Below are 26,761 nucleotides of genomic sequence, written 5' to 3' on the forward strand. Positions count from 1 at the left end.
TATCTGTGCAACACCCTGCAAATACATATATGTCATTTCCTCATATATTGTGTTGAACCTCACTAGCAATACGCACCTTACCACTTCCTTTATCTCTCACAAGCTAACCTACTTGTCATCTCTTTGACTTGCAACAGGTAACTCTTCTCCATTCCTCTTCATTCAGATACTTTCTAGATGAGTTAAAGCATCTGTCACCAGTTCTATTTTGATTAAAATACCACCTTCTAAGTCTCTAATTAGGCCTCTTGGATACTTTTTTGTCTTTTAGTCTGAAAGCCTCTCGGGGTAAGGACTGTTTTTATTTATAGTTCAATTATTAAAGCATTGTGTTGAGTAGTTCTTTAAGCAACTAAAAAAGTCCAGACACAAATGCAAGTGATGTGATTGTGCCACTGGCTCCTGTATTGCTTTATGTTAGCCATAAAGCAGCTTATTGCAGCTTTCCTTGCCTGGTATCCATAACTGCAAATTGCTAAAGTGCTTGCAGCTGGAGGAAACAGTTGACCAGGCAGAAATATGTAAACAAGTGATTATGGGTGAATTTCACTTCCTGGTATAACTGCCTGTGTGTAAATGCATCAGAAACCACTGTCAGCGCTGTAGAAAAGCGCCACCAGACGTGATTCATGATTTAGAGTTCATATGCCCAGAACAGGGTCAGACAGATGTTCTATCGCTCTGCATTTCTGCTTTATGCCAATTAACAAAACAGAGTTCCCCAACTGTGAGCCCACACACAATGCATCAGACTCAGCCGAGCAGCTTCACACAGACTGGGGTGCTGAAACCCAATGCAAGATAAGCAGAAACTCTTTTAAAGCAGTAAGCCCCAGCCAGCAACGAATCCTTGGACTGCAGAGAAAACAGAAAGGGCTCAGAGGGGAAGGGTACCAGGTAGGATGATCGAAAAGGCACTCTCCATACTATATATGTAAGAGCTACCTTAAAGTGATGGCACATATAGAACAAATTGGCCCAAGTGAAGTTGCACAAGTGTTACAGACAGACAGAGAGCTCTCAAAGGGCTGCAAAGCTCCAGCGTAGCTATGGATTCAGTAATTCCTACTAGTTTTCCCAAACTATTGAACATAGAACCAACACTATCAAGCCATGAATACATTTCAGGCTTGATAAAGGATCCCATGCCAGACCTCAAACTGGAGCATTAGGTCCCTATTCATCTTACCTCCCTATTTCCAGTTTAAAAGTACCATGAATAGCTATTACGTTAGTTTATTTACCAGTTCAGCGCTAGTAAAACTCTAGAAAGGTTTCACAGAGATGAACGTAGGCTCTTCTCCATGTAAAATATGGAAAGGTTTGCATTATTAGGCAAAAGGATATGATCACTTCAATTTATCTCAAATACGCACAACAGAAGTCAGTTTCCCTCTGTTCAGTTATCCCCATATAAACAGCTGAAGTCTGATCATCCCTTTCTTGAATAAGCCATTACAAAAATCTAAGCTGTCTGCTCATTTAATTAACCAAAGGCTCAGCAAAAATGGATTTTGCACAAGATCTCATGTAGCACCAAGGGAAGAACTAATCTTTGGCCACAGTTGCGGTTGCCCTTGGGCACTCCTAATTTAGGAGGTTTCTGTCAGTAGATCCACACAAACTGTAAGAGGGGAAGAAGAACATGCCTGTGAACTCACCAATCATCTCAAACACTTTCTCACTCTACAGCTGCTGTAAAAAAGCCAATTTGCATTGCTGCTCCCTAATACACTGATTTTGTGGAATTCTTACCCTCATACCTCCCTTCATTGTCTCTCTCACACACATACACACCCCTCCCCATACAAGAAAACAAAGGAGGCTTTGCTGTGGACTTGTCCAGATGTATCTATTTATATAATCTCTCCATAAATATGCATATTCACATAAACACAAACATAAATGCTATTTATAATCACTTAGCAGTTCCATGGCAAACATTTATAATGAGATAATGAGAAGCTGCAGAGTCTTCAGCATCTCTGGAATCAGTAGAAGACTGATAGGTCTCACACAGGATTCACACCCCAGCAGCCTGCTCAGTGTTGCATACGCTGTACTAGCTAGAACAGCTCGATCAAAAGAGAATCTTTTCCTAACTTCTCAAAGCTGTAACAGAACAGGTAACCTTAACAAAAAATTAATTTCATGGCCTCTACTGCTGCCTCCCCTAATGGTAAAAAAGAAATATTTTCCTCAGTTCACATCATCATAGACAAAAAGGAAGAATAAATAGATAGCTTTCTGTTAAAACTGCATCCTTCTGCTTTTATTCAAAATCAATATACCCATTACATTCATGATTATTCCTAGGAAAACATAGATATTTTATCTCTCAACTACTGCTACCACTGACCACAACGAACACTTCTAAAAGCACCAGTTACAAGACTAACAGACGGAAATTGTCGCTCATCGAGTCTTATAATTGAGATTTACGTTTCTCCTATTACGTGCAGAAATCTTTGCAAGAATTACATTTGCATTTTCAGGGCTCAGTGACCTAGTGACAGTCAATTAGACGTTGCTGTAGCTTTACTTTTCAATACAAATAGACTGATACTGAAGTACAGATGTTTACAGAACATACACAAACTGTTATATGCTATCATGCATAAAGTTATAGCAACCTACTGATTGTTATAGCTACACCTATTCGATACGCTACTACCAGCTACACCTATTTGATACGCTACTACCAAACACTGTGCCATCTGATATTATACTTGCAGGAAAGAGATATTCTGCATATTGGATCATAGCTTAATAAACAATGCTTACATTGTTTGGTGAGGAGAAAGCATTAGTAAAAAATTCCAAAGCCAAGAAGATGAGTAGGAGTATAGCAGTTTGTAAACTCATCCTTTATGATCCCACCCTATCCCCCTGGGTAAGGTGGGGAAACCAGCCTGGTAAGATGGAGAAACCTGAACTGTGAAATGACGACTATTCTGCAGTGTTGCAGTAAATTATGGTATATGCTACTAAGGAAGGGAAAGAGGGATTTTTACATAGTGTACTTCAACTAGCTATTGAAAATTTAGTGCTCCTAAATTTAGGAGCCAAAAGTTCTTATTCTTGGGAAATTAAATAGGGGAATCGTTTGTTCAGGATGTTAATTGAGAAATTACAGTTCTCCAAACTTAATGGAGAAGTATTCTGGGAGACTATTTCAGGCTATGTATCTTGCATACACTGAAAGGTATCCGCAGGAAATGTATCTTAGATATACTGTACATTATGAACACCACCTTCTCCTTCACCAAATACCCAGCTTTCAAGGAGTCACAGAAACATACAGAATCGTATCAGTAGCTGTCAAATAACAACCTGCTGCACCCTCCCCACAACTCCACCTCATTAATTGGTAGATCACTGCTCTAAGAGAGTTTCATCCTAAAAATTCAACATAACTATGAAAGCCTTCAAATAAAAGCTCAACCAAAACGTGAAAAGTATTCACCACAAACAAGTGGGCAGGTGAGCTTCTGCTTACAGCACAGAAAACCATAAAGCTCCACTTGTTTTCAAGGAATAGGATTCCTAAGTGCATAGGTGTTTTATCTCTGCTTGCAAATTATCATTTGGAATCAAAGCCCTGATCTTTGCAGGCAGTTAAAAAAAAAAAAGTGAGCTCCAAACTCTCAGCTCTCACAAAACCTACTACAGGCTTTGTTTATTAGCTAGAACATGATCTAGATATTATCCACATCTTTAAGTTTAGTTACACTAGTACTTTATCTAGTTTCTGAAAGATTACTGACAGCCTCAAAGATAGCCTTTTACTTCAGTACTTTGCTTGGGTAGAGCAACAGGATCCTGCTCAATCCAGATCTTAGTGCTAGAAGTTTAGGGCCTTGATAAAACAGTCCCCTAACACAAAGGTCAAGTTACTGTTGCTTCCAGCTGGAATGTTTCCCAAAGTCAAATTAATTACTAATAAAAAAGGAACAACTTGAAGAGGAATGGAGAAAATACATGTATTTGTATCTAACAAAAAACAAAGTTTGATAAAAATACTTCAGCATGCAGGTTATAATCTACTTCATATAAACAATTAATTTATTCTTGGAAGATATGTCTTTGCTGCTCATGATGAATAACAACAATGCATATGAGCCTGACAAACGCTAGGTAGAAATTCTCTTTCTTATTTCAGTTTTAGCTCTTCATGATTACTCAGTAACCTTAAACAGAGGTCCGGTCTGTTTCACAAATAAAGGCACATAATCTGAATTAGTCAAAAATAAAGGTTTTTTTCTAATCATTATTTTATTCTTAACCTGTAAATTTCACAGAATGGACCTATACAAAAAGGCCTAAAGCTGACCATTGTTCTAAGGAAGTGAGCTTATACCCTTTCTCTACCCAGGACTGAGGCTGCCTAAACTGCCACCGAAGCATGGTATTTTCAGTTATCTTTTCCACTTGTATAGCTCTCACCCTACATTTTTTTCCCCCACATCTACACGTTTACAGAAGTATCACTTTGCATTGCTTTAAAACACAGACTCACCAGGCTAGTAACACCAGTTCAAAAGCAGATTTGTGGCCAAAAAGTTGAAGGCTCTCCTCTTAGAAAGGCAATCCACTTATGCAAAAAAAAAAAAAAAAAAAAAAAAAATTGGAAGCCTCCCTGCCACTTGTTCACTCCTATGACAAAAAAAATCAACATAGCTGAACATGCAGTGTGAGGAAAGATAGCTCCTGTTTTTAAGGGATTTAAAACTGCTCTAAAATCCCTTATTTTTAATTTATAACATGCAAATCTTAGCAGTGAATAGCAGCTGCAGCCCTAAGTATCAATGCAGCCTGCCAGCCAAGGAACCACAACTCCAAACTCCTCCTTCCAGCCTCTCTTTCTACATACCCACAGGAGCACAGCTGGCAAAGGCACTTCAAGGATGACACTGAGGGTGAAGGCACAGGAGACATGCTTGCTAGGAAAACCAGTTATGGTTGAGGTCTTTCCGCAGCAGATGCTCTATAGCAGAAGGCCTTTTCAACAGTAGTCCCTGAAGACGATGTCAGAAAAAATTCTGAGGACCTGCAGAAGCAAGGTTAAAGCACATGACAGTGGTGCAGGGGGCACTACACATCCCAGCTGATCAGCTCCTTCCCTGGGGCAAAATGCTGAAGCTCCTCAGGTGACTTTCTGCCCAGGGCTCTGTGGCTTCTGCTTTTAAGCCTCTCCTGACCAGGGCAAGAAAGCTGTAAGACAGTCACCCAGGGAACCTGTGTGAAGTCACAAGTGCCAGACTCCAGAGCTCGGGCCTGCAAGCCATGCAGCCATACCTAGTTCACACAGCTGATTGCTGAGGTCAGACCTTACAATGCTTTGGCTGTTTGAGCAAGATATAGAGCAAAATTTAAAAGGGCTATTAGGAAACACTCCCATCTTAGCTATCCTCCTGCTCGTACTGTACTTGTATGAGCACAAAACAGCAGCTAACTAAAATGAGTAGATCCTCTACTGCTAATATATTAGTAGCCCTGTTACAACTTTCACAACCAGCACATCAATCTCTTTTCATAAGATCGATGTCAAATTCTGCTTTATAAGTGAGGTGTCAAATACAAGCAGAGACTCTTACAACCTATTGTGACTGACCAACAAACCTCTACAGTGGAAGAGGGCTCAGAGGAGACGGGCAAGGGCAAGGTGCCTATGAAAGCTCAGGAACAACGTACGGGAGAGGGGCTACTCATTAACCGCAGCTGTTGCACACACAGAAAGCTGACTTTATCTCAACACAAAGGGGACTGGAGGATGACCTGTTTTAGACAGGCAGCTACATCCTTTGAGTGGATCAACTGGTATAAAAGTTTCTCCATGAGACAGCCAGAACAACAGGGCAGGGGGAAGCGTATATGTGGCTCAGCTCAATATAGAGTATAAAACCTGAACAACTACTAAAAGAATTTAAAAGAGGGTAACGGGCTGGAGCCAGCTTCAACCCACCTATTCCTTCCTGGCAACCGGGGATGTCCAGCATTGTGACAGTGAGTATATAATAGAGGCTGGTAATAGGGACCACCCTGGTACTGTGATCAAACCGTATAGAGCAAAATACAGCAACTGCAAAGCACATATACTTGTATTATCATCTGAGTATATTGCTGTATCACTCTGCTAAATCAGGAATCCCACGTAACATCAAATACCTTCAAAGTAAACTTTCATATTAAAAATTACACTCTCCATCCGTGGAATAGCTAAAAGAACCTGCTCAAACAGCACTGGTCTCTAACACCTATTTGCAACTGTTTTGGAAGAAAGGAGGAGAAAGATATACAAAAAAAAAAGCATTACTTAGAAATTCATTTTAAAAAAAAAACTGTAAACACATCAGGTCACGATTCAGGTCTCAGCAGTACAGTTTCACTTCAACAGGACCAACTATCTGTTTGTCATAGCCTTCAAGCCAGGAAACAGACCAAAGAAAATAATCACTGGATTAGTAGGTAAGATTTATTTAATGAAAGATGATGCAAATATCTGTCCTAGATCTACTACACAAAATTAACTGCTTTTCCCAGAGAGATGGGATAACAGATGCAACAACTCTTGCAATAGGAAGTTTATCTACTGGAACTTACACTTTTACTTTTTTGTAAAAGGGGCTATGTTATTAGTTGTTGCACATCAAGATGTCATAAGTTATACGTATAAACACATAATGTATACATTTATATAAACCTATTAACTAATATAAACTATGGGAAATTAAAATGGCATTAATATTACAAGTCATAAACTTTTAGAATTTTAATTGAAAGCATATCAACTTTATTCAGTAACAATATATGTAAAGAAATATGCACTAAAGTGGAAGGTTATGAAAAGAATGATACTTATCAAAGCAAAAACTGATGAAAATATTTGACCAGAAGTCTCAGTGAGAAAGAATAATCCACACAATGTAGTGCACCAAATAACATTTTTAGAAAATACTGAAATTTTCACTGTCTGTCTTGCACCTATTTCAGATCTGCTGTTTTCCCTTTTTTAGGATTAGGCCGTGTTTAGCTAGTGCTTGGCACGTGATATTTTTAAAAAGCTATATACATGAAGGAATATACCATTCTGTATACAAATAAGTGTCTACATACATAATGTTACTACGGATGAAGTGAAATTGGAGGAACCTTAGCAGGCAACTGACATTCTTGAATGAGGAATCTGGAATACAGTTTCCATAGGAAAGAGCAAAGAGCGCAACATCTCTATGTGAGCGGTGTTGGGACAAGATGCTATACACTCAGGTGAACCATAATTCTACTACTTATGGTTTTGCTTCAGCTTTACAAGTTCTTTCATGATGATGGTTCCTTTGCGTCCAGCTTCTCATTCGATTGCTCTTTGTCTGTAAGAAAAATGTACTAGTTACAACTAGTTATGTAATACTCAATAAGTTGACTGAGAAATACTATTTTGAAAGTATTTGCAATAAATTATAAAATATTTCTAACTGCTGATAACTGTCCCAAGAATGGCAAAATTCTTCCCTATCAGCACCACCACTGTTTCAAGCAAAAGCTAAGTCATTTCACTACATCAGTATACCAGAGTTAAGAGGAAAGCACTGCGTGAATGTTTGTCTTCCGTATCAAGAAGAAGCTTTGCAGCCTAGGTCACGGCGCCTCCAATACTGTTTATAGCTTAGTCCAAAATATCTATTCTACCCTTCTTTGAAGACAATTTTTTTCTGTCAGTCATTTTGACAATATACTATTAGCCACAGCCTTATCTGATGCCTCCACAAATGCTATGTTAACATAGTTACCAACAGAATACTTAGTCACATAGACTGTGACTAAGGCAGAAAGGATTCCGGGCGTCTTGGGAAGTCAGTCTAAGTTACTCTTAAGAATAATAATGTCTTTCAGAATTGTAATAAGCAGCCTTAGGAGCAGAATTAGGTTTTTTTGTTTTTTTCTAACTCCAAGTGAAATTACTGTAAAGAGGAATTAAGCAATCCAACCTAAATCACTTACAACTAAGTTTACATATAATCTGAGATACCATATATAGCAAACTTTACTCCTCAAATATTACTTGAAAAATCATTACCACCTTCGCTGAATAATTTCAAGAGGCAAACCTATGCATAAAATAGGTTTAGCCTCATGGTTCTTTAGTGAGTTAAGCTCCTAGTATTCCATTAGAAAAAACCTGCTTAAGTGACAAACTCTTCTGTATAGTCATTATTAGCTCATCTTCATTTACATTTTTCAAAAGTTAGTCTTGCATCTAACTAAACACTGCACTATTATTTAAATAAACAAGACACTTGTGTTGGAGACTGGGGAGCAGGGGGAAAAAAAAAAACAAGATATTTCTTAATATGAAGTATTACAAACTAGGAACTGACTTCCCTAGCAAAACTTCCAATCTTCTGCAGTACATTTCTAAATAGGCAAGTTCATTCAGAGCAAATGCACTATTCTGAATTTAACTCGGACTTCTAGAAATGTACTTGCAGATGTATCTAATGCATCTTTAGGCTTTTTTTTTTTTTTTTTTTAAAAACACCCTAAATAACTAGAGATAACCCCAGAAAGTCAGATAAGGATTTTTTCTGCTACTTGCAAGATGTTGCTATGACTAGGGGAAAGGAAGTGTACTTATTTTGCTTCTGTGTCCTATTTTCTGTAAGGAAAAGAAGCAGAGGAATGATCCACCTTCCTACAATTCCAGGGCAGGGTTCATCTGCTCAGACTAGGATATCTAGGGGAATATATTTACCTATAGCAGAGTAGGTAGAATGCTGTTGTGAAAGCCCAGAAGACACTTACCCTTCAATTTATGCATGAAGTCAAAAGGAGTTTTGTGTATCATTGATGCCATTTCCTCCAGATCTTGAGAGAACATCAGTAAAGGTGACAGGGAATGTTTTCCTTCAGCAAAAGATACTGGTGACAGCGTTTTGAGAAAGTCTTCATCCAAGCAAAACAGTTCTTCTAGAGGAACTTCATCTCTTTCTGCATTTCCTAGTGTAAGATTTAGCTCTGACCTACAACTCAGAGACTCATCTCCATTATGCGTCTGAGGCACTTCCTCTTCATTTCCAGATAGCGCCCTCTTCAGTGTTTCATATCTGCTGAGAACAGACTGCAAATCTATCTTTAACTGCGCACCCCTTTCATTTTTTGGGCTACCCGGTAAATGCTTGTTGTCCAGTATATCAAAATTAGTCTCTGAACTTGCAGATTTATTAGGATTTACGTTACCAAGTTCTTCTGAAAGAGTCTCATGCAATATCCCAAACTGGGTAGCTTCATGACTGTCAGAACTTACCACTGGAAGTGAATCCCACAGCTGAATTCTCTCCATGAAGGAATCCTCAGAGTCATCTGGGGATAGAACAACTGCTCTCCTCTTGTCTTCTGAGTAACTGCTTTGAATATTCATGTTCTTCTTTATATGTGGAAGAGTTGATTCTGGATTTTCCACAAAACTTTTGCTCAAAAGAGTACTTTTAAACTCCTGTTTCTCAGTTCTCTCACTCTCCGATATTCTAGTTGTTTCCTTAACTGGAGATTCATTGATACCACTTATCATCATCTGCTTTTGAGGCGAAAATTCTCTACGGGCTAATTGGGACTTCCCCTCTGATAAAGGGGAATCCAAGTCAAATACAGGAGATGAAGAGATAGACTGGACTAAGCTGGAGTCTACTGTATTCTGCATTACAGGACCAGCATCCTTTGGAGGTTCTGTCATCGTTATTTTGGATGAGGCCAGCTCTGTGTCTGACGAGTCCTCAGTCTGAATAGCTTTTCTCCATGAACTTCTAATTTCAGTAACTAAACGGTAACAAAGTCAAATTTTATTACTTTCATACTGTCATATCAATTCATCTTTCTTCTAGTGCTCTAGTAACATGACATAAACACTCTCCTTTCTGGATTACTTACCTGCTTTATATTGTTTATGCTCAGTTTTCCCAACCATTTCTTCCTTGAACACAAAGTGGAATTCACACTGGGGAGTGGGAGAAGGATGGGGTAGAGAGAGAACGGGGGTGGGAAAAGTCTATGCCAAGTCAAAAATCACAGTATGTTGTGATATGCAAAGTGAGTGAGAAAAACTCACAGCTTCACCAAACGAGTTTTTTCTTCTTGTGACGTGTACAATGTCAATGAACTAGTCACATTTTTATTCAATCCTCAATTATTATAAAAACAGAATTCTAGACTTACGTAGATTTTCTGGAGTTCGGGGAATTTGTTTCCTTGTGATAAATGGGTTAGAAGCCAGTGAGCTAATGAGATCTTCCAGCTCCATTCCTTTTCCTCCACTATTCTGAGGTGACTGAGATATCACTGTTTTTGCAACCTACAGAATGTCAGGGAACAGCAAGTACTGAAAAAGCATAGTTACAACCTCTATTTCTGTCAACTGTGGCTCCAGATAAATCCCATTTTCCAGATGATGAGGTGTTCAGAACCCCCTCCCCCCCCCGACTCTTCCACAATTTAGAGTGGTGTTTGGGCTCACCACGGGCAGGATATACAGAACAGTATCCTACAAACACACGATATGGAATTGATACAGTTCTATTTAAAGTTCCCTCATCTTCTATTAACCCATCTTAAAAATAAGAAACTGTACCTAGAAAGAAAGTATTTGAGACACTAGTCAAGAACTCCATATGCGTGAAGACCAGAACTATAATGACATAAATGTGAATATTTCAGCAGCTGAAAGGTAACCACACCATTTCAGTGGAAGATGCCACTTGTTTTCCAAATCAAATTGTTGCACACTGTATGAAAGTTCTTGTAAAAATTCCTCAGTTAGATCTTAACACTTAAAACAAAACACTTAAACCCTTGCTTAAAACTCACAAGGCACCTGCCAAATATCTTGATTGTATAATTTCAGAAAAAAAAACGACCACTAAGTTATAAATATATGCAGTGGTTCACAGATTTAAGGATAAGAGCTCACAGAAGGCCTGCCTAATCGGTTACAAAAAACCCACCTCTAATAAAAGCGCCATTCACTTCAAGATCATGTAAAACTACACAAATTCCATGCTTTCAGGATCTACTCTATTGCGTAATCTTCCCCTAAAAGTTATTAGCAATGATTACTACTTAAAAATAATACCCATACCCCAAAAGTTATTAAAAGAGTTATTTTATGTTATCTTTTGTCATCTGTTCTCTGAACTTTCAAGCTTTTACGTAACAAATAAACAGAAGAAAGATAATTAAAAAACAACTGTTCCTAACCTCTTCTGCCAGTTGTTCTCTGGCTTTCTTGAGAGGGTCTTCTTTTTCAAGAGGACTCTTTCTCTGGATAACATGAGCATCTGTATTCTCCCAGGATTCTAAAATGGCAGACTTATCCTTTGCATGTTTTAAACTATTTGGAGAGACAGGCTGCTCCTTCCAATTGCAAGTTTCAGTATGCAAGTCCTAGAGAAATACACAGGGATTATTAAAAATTTTACACTCAGGTGTCAAAACTAGCATGAAGGAACTACTATACAAAATCCAAACAGCAATGACCTTAGTACCTATACCAATTAAAACACTTCAAAATCTTAAATTCTAACTAAATATAAAATATTTTGACCCTCACTATATTTATAGTAGCACATGAGTAGTGCCGAGAATAGAGTACTGCACAGAATATGTATCCCCCACCATCTGCAACTACAGTGAACATGTTGCAGTTCTAACAATTGTACATCCAAACTGCCTTTAGACCACATTCATATCCTTTGATCTGACACATAACCGCCAAGGGATTCATTAAGCACTAGGAACGAACACTAACACATAATGGTACATGCTCCTGATTTCCAGTATGTGGAAGGTCCAGTACATGGAAATGTGTCCAGTAAGACATGTTTAGTGTTTCACTGATCCCCACCTGCTGAAATAATCTCTAGTGTAAGCTGTGAGGCAGCTCAAAGGATTCTTCACGTTCTATCTTACAGCCTAGGACTGACTCAGATCTGTAGTAAAGTCAAGCTTCAGTCAATGTAAGAAACATTATTTCCAAAGTTCAATATCTTTGAAAGGTAGGAAACTACTAAAGAATAACCTTTGCAAGGAACTCATCTCTGCTTTCAGATGGGCTTGTCAACTCCGAAGACACTGAGGAGATCCTAAAAACAAATTATGTTTTAGAAACATGGCAAGTGGCAAGTCCTAGAAGGCAGCAATTACACATTGTGTGCCCCGTATCTGTCCGTTACGATTTCCCTCAATTCGTCCCGGTCATCAGAAGGCAATTTTACTATAGGGAGAATATGTGACAACTAGAGCAGATTTAGCCCTAATTGTGTATCATCCTCCCAAACTATTCTAGGTATAAAACTTCTCTTTTGATTGCCAAACAGAAACAGAGAGTTTTTTTGTGATACGTATCTGAAAACTAAGCTTTGTATTCTCTAGGAAAAAGTTTTCTGCAGATTTCATAATGTACTTTTCCTTAGCATTATTCTTCTGAATCACCTCTAGCATCTGCAGGTCTAGTCATATATGAACTCATTAATCACAGAATCAAAGAAAGAGCTGAGGTGAGAAGGGACCTCTGGAGATCATCTAGTCCAACCCCCCCTGCTCAAACAGGGTTACCTAGAGCGCGTTGCCCGGGATTGTGTCCAGATGGCTTTTGAGGATCCCCAGGGAAGGAGACTCCACAACCTCTCGGGGCAGCCTGTTCCAGTTTTTCCTCGTGTTCAGACAGAACTGCCTGCCTTTCAGTCTGCGTCCGCTGCCTCTTGTCCTGTCCCTGGGCACCACGGAGAAGAGACTGGCCCCATCCTCTTGACACTCTCCCTTCAGATACTTACGCACATTCGTAACATTCCCCCCACCTCAGTCTTCTCTTCTCCAGGCTGAACAGCCCTCTCAGCCTCTCCTCCTATGAGAGATCCTCCAGGCTCTTCATCATCTTCACGGCCCTTCACTCCAGTAGCTTCATATCCCTCTTGTACTGGGGAGCCCAGAACTGGACACAGCACTCCAGGTGAGGCCTCACCAGGGCTGAGTAGAGAAGAAGGATCGCCTCCCTCAACCAGCTGGCAATGCTCTTCCTAATGTAACCCAGGATACCCTTGGCCTTCTTGGCCACAAGGGCACGTTGCTCCCTCGTGCTCAACTTGTCGTCCACCAGGACCCCCAGGTCCTTCTCCGCAGAGCTGCTTTCCAGCAGGTCAACCCCCAGCCTGTCCTGGTACAGGGGGTTATTCCTCCCCAGGGGCAGGACTTTGCGCTTCCCTTTGCTGAATTTCATGAGGCTCCGTTCTGCCCATCTCTCCGGCCTGTCCACGTCCCTCTCAGTGGCAGCACAGCCATCTGGCAAATCAACCATCTATCAGCTACTCCTCCCAGTTTTGTTTCATCAGCAAACTTGCTGAGGCGGCCCTCTGCCCCATCATCCAGGTCACTAATGAAAAGGTTAATCGGGGTTGGCCCAAGCATTGACCCCTTCGGGGACACCATCAGTGCCTGGTCTCCATCTGGACTTTGTGCCTCTGATCACAATTCTCTCAATCCACCTCACTGTCCACTCATCTAGCCCATACTTCCCGAGTTCCTCGCCTGTGCAGATGTTATGGGAGACAGTGTCAAAAGCCTTGCTAAAGCTGAGATTAAACAACACCCGCTGCTCTCTCCTCTTCTACCCAGCCAATCATCTCATCGGAAAAGGCTCTCAGTTGGTAAGGCATGATTTCCCCTATTGTGGGTCCATGCTGACTGCTCCCAACCACCTCCTTGTCCAATTCCTACTTCTGTGTGAATGTTGCCAGCATCTCCTTGTTCATCCATGCAAGTATCTTGCCCCCGGCTTCTTGACTTCTTGCTCATTGGAATGCATTGTTCTTGAGCTTGGATAAAGTGATCCTTGAATATTAACCATCTCTCTTGGATCTCTCTATCCCAGGGGATTGTTCCAAGCAGGTTCCTGAAGAGGCAACCAGCTCCAACAGCATGACCAGTTGGTCAAATAGGCAATTAATACAGGACCACCTTGCCAAGGCAGCTTGATGTGATATGTGAGCAGTGGACCACTGAAATATTCTCATGAGGCTTCAGAGATGTAACATTCAACTTTAACAAGGAAGTTTCTATTATTTCCATCTCTTTTCATCCATTTCTTGTTTAAAATCATACCTTCTTGTTGGTGTTAGTGTTGACTCTCCCATCACATTTTCCACTGTCTCATCATATGTCTCATAGTTTACATCACAAATTGATTTACAAATATCTAGAAGAGAAATGCCAGAGTTTTATTATTGCTTCCATTTTTTTTCAACTCTGGTTTCCTACATGATTTATTCCATGGCAAATAACTTGGATTACTTCTGTAAAGCATCCAAGATACTTATTAACACCTCAAGAAAAATAAATACATACAAAAGCAGTGCAGGGAATTCTTAATCCCTTTGCTCATGTATCACGCAGCCACAGATGCTGTTACCAGCAGCATCTACTTAAAATGTCCCTGAATGCATGTTTGAGAGGCTTGCAGATAGAAATCTGCTCCCCTCGCCTTTTTATCATGCGGTCCACCTTTCCCCAAACTGCCATCCCAAATCCATGTCATCATTGCCTCCTCCTCTCCACACACGGGCACCTCACCCCGTAAAACGTTAAGTTCCCCTTTTTCCCAACCCCACCTGCAAATTAATAGTTACTTCTGTGGACATACTTATCCCTCAGAGCTTGCATCAGTGCCTCCAATCAATAAAGTGTTTTGCATGTTAAAGCTACATGAATCAGAGGTCAGGATTCTCTGGAACAATATATACTGATTTTGGTGCAGATTTCTAGTAGAAAAACAATGTTTTGCTACCATAGTTCTCTAGCAATGTAGATTTTTTTTTTTTTACTTCTGATAACATATATGGCATTCTCCTTTGTAATGATCTCAACAATACCTTCAAAATCTAAATTAAGTTCACGAAGATAGCAGAGGTTAACATGTTTTAACAATGCTCACCATGCTAGTGAGCAGAAAGGGACATTAAATGTTACAAGTTTTGTTTTTGTAGCGGCTGGGTTCTCAGATCAAGCACCTTCTCCACAGAGTGGAGAGAAAACTACAGATACCAGTTTCTCTCAAGCCTTCTGATATTACCAAAGTATCACAGCATTATCGCATAGCGCTTTAATCTCTGTAATTTATAAAGCAAAGGGCCTTCCATTGTCAGTTCTGTAGCCTTTCACTTGCTATTTCCAACCTTCCACCTGCGAACCCTGGATCACTGGGGCAGTGTTTTTACCTTTGTAGTCAAAGGGCTCTTATCCCTGTCAAATTCCAATACTTACGTTGGTTACGTCACTTTGCCCAAAAGGGAGTACATCTTATATATGAATCTCACCTTCTTCCCTCCTCCTTTTCCACCCTTGCTTTGTAGCTTCTAGTTTAAAACTCTGTGCTACAGACAGTAGTTATTTAAATCATCAGCAAGTACTACCCAACAACACACAAGCACAAGGCTTACAAGCCTATAAGCCTCTGCAACATCTGATCAAAGCGTGCTTTGATCAGCACTGTTAACCTAATGAGCAAAAGCAATGGGAGATCAAACAAGGTCCTGATCAAACTGCACAGTTACCGTAGAAGTACTCAGAGGAACACCCACTACACTGGACAGAACACCCACAGGAAGATGCTCACGTGGGAAGACACCAGTTATTTCTTTTCCCAGCTGACCATGGGAGACAGATTTTCCCTTCTTTCTTTCCTTATTCCTCCCACCCAAAACAACTTTTACGTTTAGAGTCTATGTATTCTCTGGACCACACGACTAAGTCTTTGTACACGGAAAAGGATGTTGTAGATTCAAGGTTATGTTGAAGATCAAATATCAAACAGCACCAGCACTATCTTTTTGCAATACCAAAAGCTTCAGAGAAACATTTTTCACCATGTCATATTTCAAAGTAAGGCTACCCTGATAAGGAATCATTCAGCACCAGATTATCAAAGTTTATCAGAGAAACTTGCAAACACAAGCAGGGAGTCTTCCTGCTTCCAGGAACTTCTAAGATTGATGAGGCAAAGAGAAGTTTCTCCAGTTCACCAACCTGAAACTGATACTGGATGTTGACAGAAGACACTATTCTCATAAGCTTCTTCTGTTGCAGGATGAAAAGAAAGGGGTGCCATAGCTGGTAACAAATCAAGCTCCTTTCAGTTAAAAAAAAAAAAAGTACTTACACAAGCAAGCTAGGAAAAAGCTTCATATCAATAGCAAATAACAGACAATTATTCACATCAGCATTTCCACTTATTACTGGTCAGACTCAATGCCAAACTATTGCTCTCTTTGTTGCGTATGTAGGTAAAGTTATAACCTTTGAAAGTTAGAAGGGAAATTATCGTCCATCCATTAAGAACATTATTTTAACAGGGAAATCAAAAACTCAGCAGATGTTTATGACTGACAGCATATGAAAACTGTTTCACAGGATGGAAAAATCAGCAAGCTTTTATTCATGCTGATCTACTGTCATGACAAGACGGTTCCATCTCCCATCACAAATTAGGACATCAACTGTCATTAAGATGAACATATCATCTTTAAGAGAAGCTACTTGACTTAATAAGGCAATTTCTATTATATTTTGCTTAAGATATACTATCTGAAGATGGATTGTTACAATGGAACACATCAGCTTGTACGTACATCCTCTCTCAGATTCACCTCTTCCCCTTCCCAGAATCAGATTAAGTGAATACTACTTACTGAATCCTGATCTGCAGTTAAACAAAAAGGGGAGTGACCAAGATAGCTTTGCCACTTCGTTTGCCACTCCTTCTGTTTCTCAGAAACAGATTCGCTTACTGACACACGATACTCTTGCTCTATTTTTTGGCTGTAATATAAGAACGAGAAAAATGAACGAGGAACAGGAACACATCTATTGGCAGAGACAACATTTCTACTTAAAAATGGTAAAAGCTCGTCCTCCCCTTATCCTAAGGAACCTTGAGGTAAACTTATTTGTGCATGTGGTAACAGACTAACTGAAATTCAAAATCTTTTTAAAAAAAAAAAGTGCTGCTTAGGTTATCTTTGTGTTTCTCGCAGCAAAACGGGAAGAACTATACTAACACATACAAACCATGAAATGCAAGCTTAAAAACTTTTCTTAAATAAATCTCAGATTGAGTTTTAAAATCTCAGATTTGATTAATACACCAGGAGAAACAGGATCAGCAAGTAAACTCTATCCTCAGGAACAAAAACTGAAATGCCCATGAAGTTTCAGGAAGCAAGGGCAAAAAGCTGAAGTTATTCAGAGAAAACTTTTAAGTTGAAGACTATCTAAATAGACAACCAATATAAACATGAATTTCTTAGATGCAAAGGAAAGACTGAATTAGCATGTCGTCAGTCTAAGTGACATTATTTCAGAAAGGCCTCCAAGACAGGAAGATATGTTCCTCAGATTAAAGAATAAGAAACTCCAGAGAATTACCTCATTGTTTTCAAATCCAACAGTATTTTATTTTGGAATTCAGTCCTATTCTCAATATACTGAAGATGTGGTTTTAATTCAAGTTGAAGAACTTCACCTCTAAAGATCTTCAGGGCTTCATTTAATAATTGAATGACTGTTACGAAATTCAGTTTTTCTGCTTCATATACGTTTCCTATGCACAACTTGAGTGTTGCAAGCAAGAGGAAAAAATAGTAATAGAAAAAAGTCAGTGAACAGTTACAATGGAGCAGTATCGGACAGTTATATTTTCTGTATTTAGTGCAGGGACAGAGAGTCTCACTTTTGTTTTCAGTTCTGACTGCTTCATTTTATTAAAAAAAAAAAAAAAGGCTCCAAATATCAGCCTCAGCTTTTGTATTCCAGATTAGTATCAGCTATTCAAAAGCAGGCTATAAATAACATGAAATAGCCTCACTTCAGCTAATCAGACAGTCTATTTAACCAATGCTCCAAAAAGGCACAGACCTAAACAGCACCATATACCACACACTGGAAACAAAAGCCCATTAGGAGCGAAGCCAGACTAGCCAATCTAGTTTTAACATCTGATCAACAAAAGGTGAAGTACTAATCAAACAAACTTATCAAGGCAGTTGTTGAATTCAAGACTTTAAAAAAAGTTCATAGTTGAAACAACTGAGATATCACAGCAGCATAATCATTTATCTAGCTATATCTAAAAAGTCAGATACACTTTCTCCCTCCCTGACAATCATCTCTTACTTTACCATCTGTGAAGCAGTATTAAAATTTCGCCTTTTTTTAAACTAATTACAGTCCTGGGTATGGTTACAGTCTTAGGGATTAAAAATATATATATCGTTCAGCAGGAATGGCAAAATCACTTACCTTGTACATCTCACTTTCAACTTTGTCAGCCAACAGCTGTGGAACACTGACAGCAACATTAGTTCCATCTAAAGTGTACTGGTCAACCCGACCTTCAAGTACAGACTCTACAATCTCCTTTTCCTTTTCCAAAGATGTAAGAGTGTCCATTATAAACGTCCACATACTGCGGACCTTAATTAGCAAGGGGGACGAAAACATTATGTTAAACGTTTGCCATAATTCCTATAACGGTGGAGTATCAGAACAGCTTAAAGGTAAGTGCAAAGAGCTAGTACAGTCACAGGTAGAGAAGCAGAAGTACCAATATCTGAGAGTAAGTGCTGGAGAAACGTTAAAAGAAACATAGTAATTTGCTACAGTAGAAAAATGCTCACCTTTTGAATTCTCTCAGTTTTGTCAATTTTGTTTTGGTCATTTCGTTTCATCCTACATGCATATGCAAAAAAAAGTTCAAGTGGACTACAGTGAAACTTTAGTTTACAATATTTCATAGAACTGTATAAGAAACTGATTTTGTAGACAGTAACTTAGTTACAAGGAAAAATACTCACTTTGAAAACTGTATCTGCAGGTCTGTATATTCAAATCTTAGCTGCTTTATTTCTTTAATTAGCAACCTAGAAAAAAAGTAACAGGTACAACAGTTTTTTGTCTTCAATCTAGTTTTTTTTTTTTTTTACTCTACTAGTCTCAAAAAATCTACTAACTTATGCTCATTCTTTCCAAATCTGGATACTCAGGCAGTTTTGGGACAATGCCAAAATTGATATTTTGGTTCCTTACCGAGACTTTGTGCAGAAAGACAGCCAAGAAAACCATTAAGATATTTACAAATTTAGCTGTCATTTATCCTATTGCAATGGAAACGCTGTTGCTAGATTCAAGAACAATATGGAAATTACTAGAAAGATATTATCAATACAAAGCTCCAAAAACACTCTACAGACAGTCGTACAATATCTAAATCCCTCAGTTTCAGAAAACTAAAGCCACTAATATCCAGAATACTGGAGTAGAAATGGCTGCAATAGCCTAAGTTTTCAAGTCTCAAACACGTGAGACCTGCTTTTAGTCATTTTTAAACACTTAAATAAAGTAGTCTAATTTTCAGAAACACCGGATGCCCAAGTCATACTGAGTTCTAAAGAACTGTCAGAGTTCTGATGCCTTGTTGAGAGCGGAAAAATTAGATTTTTTTTTTTTTTTTAAATTAAAGATCTCAGTCAAGGTGAAAGCAAAGCCATTAATGCCTCCCAAGCAGGGAGAGAGGAGATAAGAGTCACAGAAATTACAGAATCATAGAAAGGTCTAGAAGACTTATCTCCGAAGATCATCTGGTCCAACCTTCCATTGAAAGCAGAGCCTTCAGTTAGGTTACGCAGCCTCTGTGAAGTCAAATCTTGAATGCTTCCAGTATGACAGATTCCACCACTTCTCCAGACAACCTATTCCAGTGTCCAGTTGTTTTCACAGTGAAGCTTTTTTTTTTTTTTTTTAAACCCATCTGGAATTTTCCCTGTGGCAACTTGTACCCGTTGCCTCCTGCGCTGTCAGCATACATCCTTGTGAAGAGAGTATCTATCTATCCCTACTTTTTAGGCACTGGAAGACTGAGATTAGATACCCCCCATCCCAAGCTTTCTCTTCTTTAGTCTAAAGAAATTCAATCTCTTCAACCTGTCGTCATGTCTCAAGTTCAGCAACCCTTTCATCATGCTGGTGGCCCTTTGCTGAAATCTTTCCACATATTCATTATGTCTTCTTCAACACGGTAGGGCAGGAAGGGGAAGGCATGTGGGAACCTCAACTGAACACAACATTCCAGATGCTGCCTAAGTGCCTGGTAAAGTAAAACAAATGCATCCCTTGATCTGCTGGCTATGGTCCTGTTCACACAGCCCAGAATATGGTTGGTATTTTTCACTGCCAGGGCACCCTGCTGGCTCATGCTCAGCTTGGGGTCCACCAGGACCTTCACCACAGATTCTTTTCAGCAGAGCTGCTCCTGAGACAGTCAGCCCCCAGCCTGTGTTGCTGCTTGAGATTACTCCAGGACTTTATACTCAGCCTTGCTAAACCTAATAAAATTCGTGTTGGTCTAAACTTCCAGCCTTTCAAGGTCTCTCTTGAAGGGTCTGTCTATAGACAGCTCTTCCTTCCAGTATATCTATCTTTTCTCCCAGCTTAGCATTATCTGCAAATCTGGCAAGCATGCATTCAATTCTCTGATCTACATCTCAAAGATACTGAGTAGTACTGGATCCATTATCAACCCCAGAGAAACTCTACTCATGACCAGCTGCCAGTTAGACTGCTGCTACTACCTACCACCCTTTGAGTTCACCGTTTTAACTCGCTTTGCACCATCTCATTCTCTAGCCATTCCATTCATATCTTATTAACCTGCTTAACAAGGACGTTTAAGGAGAACATGTCAAATATCATGCTAAAAACAAGAAGGCAGATGACATCCACAGCTCTCTCCTCATTCACTGAGGAAGCTGTTTTATCACGGAAGTCAATTAAGCCGGTTAAGTATGATTTACTCTTGGTAAACCCATACTGACTGTTCTCAAGGATCTTCTTGACCTTCATGGACCTATAAATAGCTTCCTTGAGAGCGTGTTCCACAGATTTCCCAGAGACTGAAGTGAGACTGACTGGTCTGCAGTTTCCCAGATCTTCCTTTCTGCCCCCTTTTTGTAGACAGGCATAATTGCTCTTTTCCAGTCATCTGAGACTTCACCTGAAAACTTTCAAAAGATGACAGAAGTTTTGCAGTGATGTCAGCCAACTCCGAGTACCATTGTATGCATCCCATCAGGTACCAAAGATTTGCACATGTCCAATTTGTACTGAGGGACCTGAATTTGACTCCTCTATTATCAGCTGTTCATTTCATCATTACTACTTGGCATAGAGGCTTGGGGGCTGACCTTACCCATGACAACTGAAGCAAAAAAATGGATCAGGTACCTTAGCCTTTCTGTGATACTTGTAACTAACTTGCCATTCCATTCAAAAGTGGACCTCAATCCTCTTTGTGCTTCCACTTGCCACTAACATACCTATAGAACCCTTTCCTCAGGCTCTTGCCAGTGTGAGCTTCAGCTGAGCTTTTGCCTTCCTAACCACATCACTGTACACCCGAGCATTCCTGTATTCATCTTTGGGAGTCATTCTCCTTTTCCATCTTGCATATGCTTTTTTTTTTTTTTTGGGGGGGGGGGGGCAGGGGGGGGGCTTTTAAGTTGAATTGATAGCTCACTGTTTTAATCAGGCTGTTTTCCTGTTATGCCTGCTCCTTCTTCCCCTTAAGGGGATGCACCAATCCTGTGTTTCAACATGGCTGCCTCTGAAAGTCTCTCAGCATTTCTGAGCTCCTCTGTCTTCTGCAGAATCCCATCAAACAATTTCCTGAGCAAGTTCCAATTTGCTCTTCTTAAATCTAGCATCTTTGTCCTTCTACTTCTTTTCCTCCTATCCCTTGGAATCCTAAGCTCTACAGTCTTACGGTCACTGCAGCCAGAGATGCCCTTGGCAGTAATGTTTCCAAGTATGTTTCTCATATTTGTAAGGAGGAAGTCCAGAATAGCATCACTCCTAGCGAGCACATCCATTACCACTGCAATAGGTAACCATTCTTGACACTCTCCAGAAGTTTCCTAGACTGTTTGTGCACTGCTGTGTTGCTTTCATGAACAGCAGGTATCAGGCAAGCTGTAGTCCTCTATGAGGACCAGGGCTTGTAGGCCTGAAGCTTCTTTGAAGGCTTCTTGGAAGTTTTCCTGACCGGGTGGTGTGCAGCAGACACCCACCATGAAGTCTCCCTTAACAGTAATCCCTCTGATTTTGACCTAAAGACATGAAACCGATCTGTTCCTCCTGTCCATAGCTAAACTTTCCTGACTAACTTGTAACTGATCACTATAGTACTTGTCACATGAAGTATCCCACACAGTTTCTGTACATTCCAATAATACAGAACTCTATGCCTGCCCACAGAGTTCTGATTCTGAGTTCACTCTGATTCTGAGTTCTCCTTTTCCAGATTGCAAATGTTTTCCCATATGCCAGAAGAAAGATAGAAGAGCAGTTTTGGTGAAATAATTAAGCATTGTGTAAGGAAAATTAAAGATATATCCCAGCTTGATAAAGCAAAGACCAAATTATCTTGAGACAGTCAGTTATTTTCTAAGACAAGGCACTTCAAATGTTAAGAAATCATATCGCTACACACGTGGAACTCCCTGATCACTTTTAATGCCTAAGCAATCACCTCTCTCAAATACAACATCTAACAGAACCAATTTTTTTTAACATTACATTGCTTTACAGAGGGCTTTCCACACAGCAGAAGGATCAGTGAAGGGAGGTAAAGGGTAGAGATGAGTGGGAAGACAGAAGCTCTGACCTCAAAAGATCTTATGAGGTAAAACAGAAATATAATCTGCTCATAGCCTTTCAAAAGGCTAACAAATAGGAAAGTTGCTTCCACGAAAATAATCTATTTTTAAATGCATTACTTACTGTGCTTTTTTCTTATATTCTTGAATTACAAAATCTTCCTTTTGAACAATTTGCAAAAATTTATTATATGCCACTCTGAATCTCGCTTTTGCCTTGTACAGATCCTCAGGTCTTAAGTCTGCAGCTTCAGCAAAAGGTATACCAGTGCCTAAATGAAAGTAAGTATTTGGATTACTTGGCTCACTTTTAGCCAATTAAAAATAGATAGATTAGAAAGTCACCTAAGATTGAGAAAAACAGGTTCCCATTTTACCTGGGAACTTAAGCCTGCAATGTACTGTCTTTTTTGCTGATTCTTTCCTGTTGCATACATTTTCCTTCCCTCACTCTCACCCTTTTTCCCCTTCTTCATTATGTCACCAAACACTACAAAATGATACAGACAGTTCCCATCCTTGAGAATTCCTAAAGCTGCAAGAAATACCACAAGATGAAAAACTGCTTTTGGACCAAACCACCACTGCTCTGTGTGCACATATACACACATTTAAATATAAATACACACAGAGATTATGTGTATATATCACTATACACACACACACACACACTCACCCCTACACCATTACACAGATGAACTTTCTAGAAGCAAGAGCCATAAAGCAAAACAACCTGCATCGCGTATCTGTAGTAACCATGCAAGCATGCTGCAACCCTGCAAGAGATCTGGAACCGTGCAGCCAACTCAGGCCTACTTACGGCTCTTGGCATTCATTAAAGTCTTAACAGATTCACCATCAAATATTACAAATCAATCATTTCTATTGTTTGGTTATGGCTTACCTACAGAGTTGACTTTCATGTCTTGAATCACTACATGTCTTGCAAACTGATACATTAGATGAATAAATTTAGGACCACCAGGAGAAAGAAATAAGGAAGTCACAATTTGTGGAAAACCGCTTCTGCATTTATCCTAGAAGAAATGAAACTGATTTTAACACAAAAGTAATCCAAGAAATCATGCCTAAGCAACAGCTACCAAATATTTAGCTGTTCACCAAAACACTGCAGACGTGCTTTCTGGCAGGTCTGATGCAAAGATGGACTACTTTGCTAACATGTTGACACTCACTCCAGTCAGAGGAGGAGACCAAACACTAAAAGTGACCCAACACAAAGATTTATTTCTAGCACTATCATCAGAATAAACACATTACGAGAAGGACGCACAAAAACCAATGGTACCTCCACCAAGAAGTTTTTCTTTGTCTGTTTTTCCTCAGTTTACCTTAAACTGTAGTCCCTTTCCCCATACATGAAAAACCTTTAACATTAGCCTTCCTATATGTATCTGAAACAACCATCACAGTAGTGAACACCTTCTCAGGCAACTTAAGTGTTAACGCCTCTCAAGGTGAAGCAATTATTCCCACGTGGAGTTAAGGAGCCTGCTACAAACTTCTGTTGTGGCACATATAATCAAGAGGTAATCCATAGCAGTTTTTACATCTAAGATTAAAGATCCAGTCATCTAAACCTCACCATATCGCAACCTTTTCCTCAGAAAACTTTAAGATAAACTACATGAAATAAGGCACCAGGTAAGAGCGAATTTTTTGGTAGAAAAAACATTGCTTTTTATCTGAAGCACCACATATTCTCTCAATAGAAGAATGAAGTCACAGAAATCACTAGAATATTGACTTCCATTCTTCAAAATACTTACCGCAATTTCTTTCAGCCAGGTACAGCATTGCTTCCTAAATTCATGATCTATCTTTTTGTCTGATGGAAAGGAACAGTCTCTTCCCATTTAAAAGGGAACAAAAGGAAAAATAGCTTCAAAAATTATTCAGATACTTAGTCAAAAAAACAAACAAACACATAAACAAACATCACAAGAACTAGACTAAGACAAAGATTTTAGTGATGCCTACTGGAGGAGTCAGAGAATGAAGGGTTACACTCTGCACCCAGAACAGCTAGAAGGTGGTTAAATGACAAAAGTTTTCTTGCCCTAACACGCTGATTGTAGACTCTTTCAGATTTGTCTGCAGTTCTTTTTCACTCAGGAAAAGGAGAGGGAAAAATAAGAATGGTCTGAGGGCTGAGACTTTTCATCTCAAGGGTCTCCCTTTAGCCATTTTTTAAAAACGTGTAAGCTAAAATAGTTCAGCTATATAAGGAAAACATTAAGGAAAACGGGTTTTTTGTCATGCTGAATATTCTGGCAGCAATCTATAACTGGTAAGAGTTTCCCAGTGTCCGGTCAGGGAAAGGCATGGGAGAGATATGGATTACTTCGCAACTATGAAAACTTTTATTGAATTGACCAAGTCAGAGCTGCTACTAGAAACCGCTCTGATTAAGGTCTGTTGTTCTGGCACATTACATAGTTACGACCAAGGGAAAAGAGGTTCTCTGAAACTATGTTTTTTCAAAAGCATTCCCGAACAGACCACTTCTTCCTCAATAATCCTGTAAGCCATCCTTGGCTATATTCACAGTATTATTACTAACCGTACAAGCCCCATGCTTACCCAAACATTTCTACTGCACGTGATGGATCCAGCTTAGTAAACAAGAAGAGTGCAACGACATAAAACGCATCGTTGTTCGGTGCATCAAACATGTCCCTAAAAAACAAACAACTACATCAGAAACAGACAACCAACTTCACGCAGCGTTTTTACCGGCCAATTAAGAACACGAAACGTTATTGAACACTAAAGTGTTGCAAATCAGACACTAAATAGAGCGTTTTTGCAAAGTTAAAGCAGGCACCCTCTAGCCCACAAAACGGAGTCGAGGCGATTTTGGTGGGAGCGAGTTTCGGAGCCGCCGTTTGGCGCCAAGCGGCGCCCTGGCGCGGCGGGCCGGGCCGGGCCGGTCACTGCCGTCTCTGCCTCCCGCCCCTCACACAGAGGTACCGCACAGCTTCGGTGCGGTTCAGGCCCTTCCGCCGCGCTACGCCCTCCCAACCGCACCCACAGCCAGAAGGACGGCGCGCAGTTTCTCCTTCCCACCTTATGCGGAGCTGCAAAGGGCAGAGCTGCCCCCCACCCCCACTCCGCGAAGCGCAAGCACTTACACCCCCAGCGCGCAGCTGCCGCCGCCGCCGCTCCCACCGGCGGCCTCCGGGTCGAAGCCCAGGGCCAGCAGGTAGAGCCAGAGATGCTCCTTCTCCCACTGCGTGGTCGGCGGCGGCGCCATGGCGCGAACCCGCCCGCCCGCCGCCGCCGCGCCGCCGAGCCTCAGCGCCCTCAGCCAACACAGGAGGGGCAACGCGCCGCCCTCGTCCTCGCGGCCGTCGCCGTCCCCGCCACGCAGCCGCCGGCACCGCGCCGGGCCGCGTCCCAGCCCCTCGTCCGCGCCCGCTCGCCCACGCGGGCCGCCGGCCTGGGGCGGGGCGCCCGCCGGACCGCCGGCGCGCCACAGCCTAACGGTCGCCAGCGCGCCGGCTCGCGGCGGCCCCTGGTTGGCCGCAAGCGAACCTCACGCTAACGGCCGCCGCGCCTGCCCCGCCCCGGCGCCTCCTGGGAGATGTAGTCCGCGGCCGCCGCGGTGGCTCTCGGGAGCTGCCGTTGGGGCGGGGGGCTGGGCGCGGCCGCTCGTAACGGCTTCACGGCGGCGGCCGCCTTGTTGGTGCTGCCGGCTACTGAGAGGGCGGGAAGCCGCGGCCGGCCTTTCGAGAGTTTTTACAGGTGTTTGAAGGACCTTACTGCCTGCTCTCACTGACCCAGACCCTCACTTGGGCCTTTTTGTTTTCATTCCCCCTAATCAAACTGCAGCCGGGATATGACCCGCTGACCAGAGAGGCTGGCAAACACCTGCCCTTCAGGATGCTCAGAAGGTGACTGGAGAAGGCCCTCAACGATCTGACCTACTATTAGCCTTGCTTTCAGCAGCAGTTTGGACTAGATGACCTCCCACTGGCCCTTCCAACTTAAAT

The 26,761-nt window shown here is 40.8% G+C and overlaps 2 protein-coding genes and 1 non-coding gene across 4 annotated transcripts in view; all 3 read right to left on the bottom strand.

The window, feature by feature from the left end:
- Positions 1-6,338, bottom strand: part of SAXO1 (stabilizer of axonemal microtubules 1) — a 40,658-nt gene extending 34,320 nt beyond the window's left edge. The window contains exon 1 of the mRNA XM_009677009.2: positions 4,874-6,338. Coding sequence (XP_009675304.2) covers positions 4,874-4,938 — 65 coding nt within the window. The 5' untranslated portion in view covers positions 4,939-6,338. The remainder of the gene's footprint in view (positions 1-4,873) is intronic.
- A 115-nt stretch (positions 6,339-6,453) lies between these two features.
- Positions 6,454-26,189, bottom strand: HAUS6 (HAUS augmin like complex subunit 6). 2 transcript variants are annotated; one of them, XM_068927435.1, is made up of 17 exons: positions 25,901-26,189; positions 25,350-25,445; positions 24,536-24,614; positions 23,650-23,782; positions 22,870-23,017; positions 18,891-18,956; positions 18,714-18,765; positions 18,337-18,510; positions 17,464-17,648; positions 16,728-16,857; positions 16,066-16,168; positions 14,146-14,239; positions 12,068-12,131; positions 11,248-11,433; positions 10,210-10,345; positions 8,803-9,813; positions 6,454-7,370 (listed from the first exon to the last, which is right to left on the bottom strand). In XM_068927435.1, exons 1-17 carry the CDS (start codon positions 26,020-26,022, stop codon positions 7,321-7,323), a joined length of 2,829 nt encoding a protein of 942 aa, XP_068783536.1. In that variant the 5' UTR covers positions 26,023-26,189; the 3' UTR covers positions 6,454-7,320. The 2 variants fall into 2 exon arrangements, with proteins under 2 accessions (XP_068783536.1, XP_068783537.1); XM_068927436.1 differs by lacking the exon at positions 24,536-24,614 and having other exon boundaries at positions 25,901-26,181.
- On the bottom strand, positions 12,194-12,323 carry LOC138064867 (small Cajal body-specific RNA 8). The gene has a single exon (XR_011138124.1). It is a non-coding gene; the product is annotated as a small Cajal body-specific RNA 8 (non-coding RNA).
- Positions 26,190-26,761: the final 572 nt, after the last annotated feature.

Source organism: Struthio camelus, chromosome Z, assembly GCF_040807025.1.
Source record: "Struthio camelus isolate bStrCam1 chromosome Z, bStrCam1.hap1, whole genome shotgun sequence".
NCBI classification, from domain to species: Eukaryota; Metazoa; Chordata; class Aves; order Struthioniformes; family Struthionidae; genus Struthio; species Struthio camelus.